Genomic DNA, 3,409 nt, shown 5'->3' on the forward strand with positions numbered 1-3,409 from the left:
CCCCAGCCGCCCGCGCGCCCGCGCAGCCCCACGCCCCGCGCCGGCCGCTTGCGCCCCCAGCGGCCCCGGCCCGTTGCTCCGGGCAACCGCGGGACGCAGGGCGGCGCGGCGAGGGGCAGGGGCGCAGCGCGCGCCTCGGGGCCGGTCCCGGGTGAGCACGGGTCCCACCTCCCCTCGGAACCGGCCTCTGCTCCCTGCGCATCCCAGACGGGACCCCGCCCCGCCCCGCCCGCCGCGGGATTCTAGTCCACCCCCTTCGGAACTCCAGACCTTCACCCAACGCCAGACCTGCCCACTCCTCCACCCCTCCACCCCTGACCCGCCCTCCCACTCCCCTTGGGGCTCCAGGCTTGCCCACCTCCTTTCTGTCCTTGGAACCCGAGATCTCCTCCTTTTTGGAACTCCAGACCTGCCCCCCAATCCCAGACCTGACTCCCCAATCCCAGGCCTCCCGCCTACCCCAGACTTTCCACCCGCTCTCCCCCAACCCCAGACCTGCCCCACTCCCCTCCCACCCTAGACCTGCCCCCCATTCCAGATCTGCCCCGACCCCAGACCTGCCCTGACCTGGCTTCAGAACCCGGACGCAGCCCTGGCCCACCCTGGGATCCCCAGACCTGCCCCGCCCCACAGGGCAGCTCCCGCTTGTTCCATCACTGATACCCCTCCCTGCAGGGGCCCCCGCGGCCAGAGGGAGGAAAGGCAAGCTGCCGGCGGCCGGAATGGAGCCGGGGGAGAGGAAGAAGCTCCCGTCTGCCTCGTCGGAAGGAGACCGGAGAGAAGAAAATAGTGAGTGTTGTCCTCCCGGCCAGGTGGAGACCCAGCGTCAGGGCTGCCCCCTAGATGCCCTCGGTTTATCAAGCGGATGGGGTGGCCGAATCAGTCAGAGACGGCGGCTGGCCGGTCCAGGGTGCTCATGTGAAAGTCAGGCAGAGGTCTATTCTTGGGTTCTCCATTCTCTCCTATACTACCCTGTTTTAATTCTAGTAGCCATATAACAAGTCTTAATGGTTCCTAGTGTAAGTCTTCTGACTCTTCTTCAAGATTTGTTTAGGTTTTCTTGGACTTTTGCGTTGCCATATAAATGTTAGAATCGAATTGTTAATTTAACCCCCTCATCCCCTCCCCCCATCCTGCTGGGATTTTAATTTTTATTATAATCAATCTATAGATCAATTTGGGTGAGAATTAACATCTTAGCAATATTGTCTTCCAACCCATGAACACTTAGTTCTTTAATTCTTGTCAGGAATGTTTGTAGCTTTCAGCGTATTGCTATGCAAGACTTCTTTTGTTAGATTTACTCCTAGATATTTAATGTTTTTAATGCTGCTGTAGATGACATTTTTGAGTTTCATTTTCTGTGTTTCTAGTATATAGGAATACAATTGATTCTACTATGCCGACTTGGTATTTGGTGCCCTTGTTAAATACACTTACTGATTCCAATGGCTTGTAGCTTCATTTAGATTTGTTACATACACAATCAGCACCTGCAAATCTTTTCAATCTTTATACCTTTTATTTCCTTTTCTTGCATAATTGCATTGGCTAGTACTCTCAGTGTAACGTTGAATAGAAGTGGTGCAGTGGACATCTTTATTTGTTCCCAAACTGAGGGAGAAAGTGCTCAATAGTTCACCATGAAGTATGATGTTGCTATAAGCTTTAAGGGAAACCCCTTTTGTTCCTGGTTTACTGAGAGTTTTAAATGAAGTTATTACATTTTATCACATGCTTTCTTCCACATCTATTGAGATGATAATATGTATTTTTTTCTTTAGTCTATTAATGTGGTAGATTATATTGATGGATTTTCAAATATTAAGCCAATTTTGTATTCCTGGAATAAACCTCATCTGGTCATGTTGTGTTGTTTTGTGCATCACCAGATTTGATTTACAAATGTTTTAAGATTTTATGTCTATTTTTATGAGTGAGATTGACCTGTATTGTTCCTTTCCTATGATGTCCTTGTTAGATTTTGATATTAAATGTACGGCCTCCTAAAAAGAGTTGAAAAGAGTTTCCTATTTCCTTATTCAATGAAAGAGTTTATATAGGTATTTTCTTCCCCTTAAATGTTTGGAAAGATTGATGTGTGAAGCCATCTAGACCTGGAGTTTTCATTGTGGGGAACCTTTTAATTGTGGGATTAATTTCTTTAACAGAAATAAGACTATCTGGATTTTCTGTTTCTTGTATGTCAGTTTTGATAAGCTATGTTTTTCAAGGAAAATGTTCATTTCATATGAACTGTCAAATTATTGGCGTGTGGATGTTCATAATATCTTATCATTTTAATATGTATAAAATCGATGATGTCTTTTTCATTCTTGATATTGGTAATTCATGTTTTCTCTTGATCTATTTAGAGGTTTATAAATTTAAAAAATTGTTTCAAAGATCCAACTTTTGGTTTTGTTAGTTTTCTTTAGTACACGTGTTTTTACTTAGTTGAATTCTGTTCTTGTCTTTATTATTTCCTGTCTTCTACTTTCTTTTTGTTTGATTGTTGTTCTCTTTCTAGCCTCTTGGGATAGTGGCTTAGATAATGAATTTTCAATTAGTTTTCTTTTCTAATATATGCATTCAAATCTATAAATTTCCCTTTAGTCACTATGTTAGCTGCATTGTAATGCTTTGACATGTCATATTTTCATTATCATTCAATTCAAATAATGTTAAAATTTCCATTTGCTTTCTCCTTTGATCCATGTATTATTTTAAAAGTGTGCTGCTTAACTTTTTAGAAGTTAGAAGAATTTCTAGTTACCTCATTGTTATGAATTTCTAGTTTGATTCAACTGTTGTCAGAGATTTAATCTGTATCATTTCAATCCTTTGAAATTTGTTGACACTGTCTGTAGCCTAGCATGTGATCTGTGTTGGAAGATGTGTATGTGAAAAAAATGTGTGCCTCAAGTTGTGGGACATGGTGTCCATGCATGTCATTTAGGTCCAATTCGTTAATCCTAATGGTCAAATCTGCTACATTCTACTGATTCTTTGTTTTATCTTTAATTTACTGAGAGAAGCAGACTAAAATATCCCAATATGATTGAGAGTTTTCTGTCTTTGTTTTTGTTGTTCTGTCAGCTCGTGTATTTCTATGCCTTGAAGCTCTATTATTATAGTCAACTTAAAAAGCAAATTCACCTGTTATTTTAGCCTCAAAATGAGTTTATTCCAGAATAGCTCAAAGAATTGCAATTCAGTATGCATACTATGGCAAACCACAGACAAATCCAGAGAACAAAGGAGGGAGCTGCTTTTATAGAGAAAAAAGGGGAGTAGGGTGGGGCTGTCCTAAAAGAAAGTCCATTGGGGAAAAGTAACAGTTCAGGGAGCAATGGCTTCTCATTGGCTGGGCTGTGGCGCTTCTGATTGGCTGGGCTGTGGCGCTTCT

At 43.4% G+C, this 3,409-nt stretch overlaps 1 protein-coding gene across 1 annotated transcript in view; it reads left to right on the top strand.

The window, feature by feature from the left end:
- Positions 1–137: 137 nt before the first annotated feature.
- Positions 138–3,409, top strand: part of TTLL8 (tubulin tyrosine ligase like 8) — a 47,508-nt gene continuing 44,236 nt past the window's right edge. The window contains exons 1-2 of the mRNA XM_046646038.1: positions 138–151; positions 676–789. Of these exons, the coding sequence (XP_046501994.1) occupies positions 723–789 (67 nt within the window). The 5' untranslated portion in view covers positions 138–151; positions 676–722. The remainder of the gene's footprint in view (positions 152–675; positions 790–3,409) is intronic.

This window comes from Equus quagga, chromosome 19, assembly GCF_021613505.1.
Source record: "Equus quagga isolate Etosha38 chromosome 19, UCLA_HA_Equagga_1.0, whole genome shotgun sequence".
Taxonomy (NCBI): domain Eukaryota; kingdom Metazoa; phylum Chordata; class Mammalia; order Perissodactyla; family Equidae; genus Equus; species Equus quagga.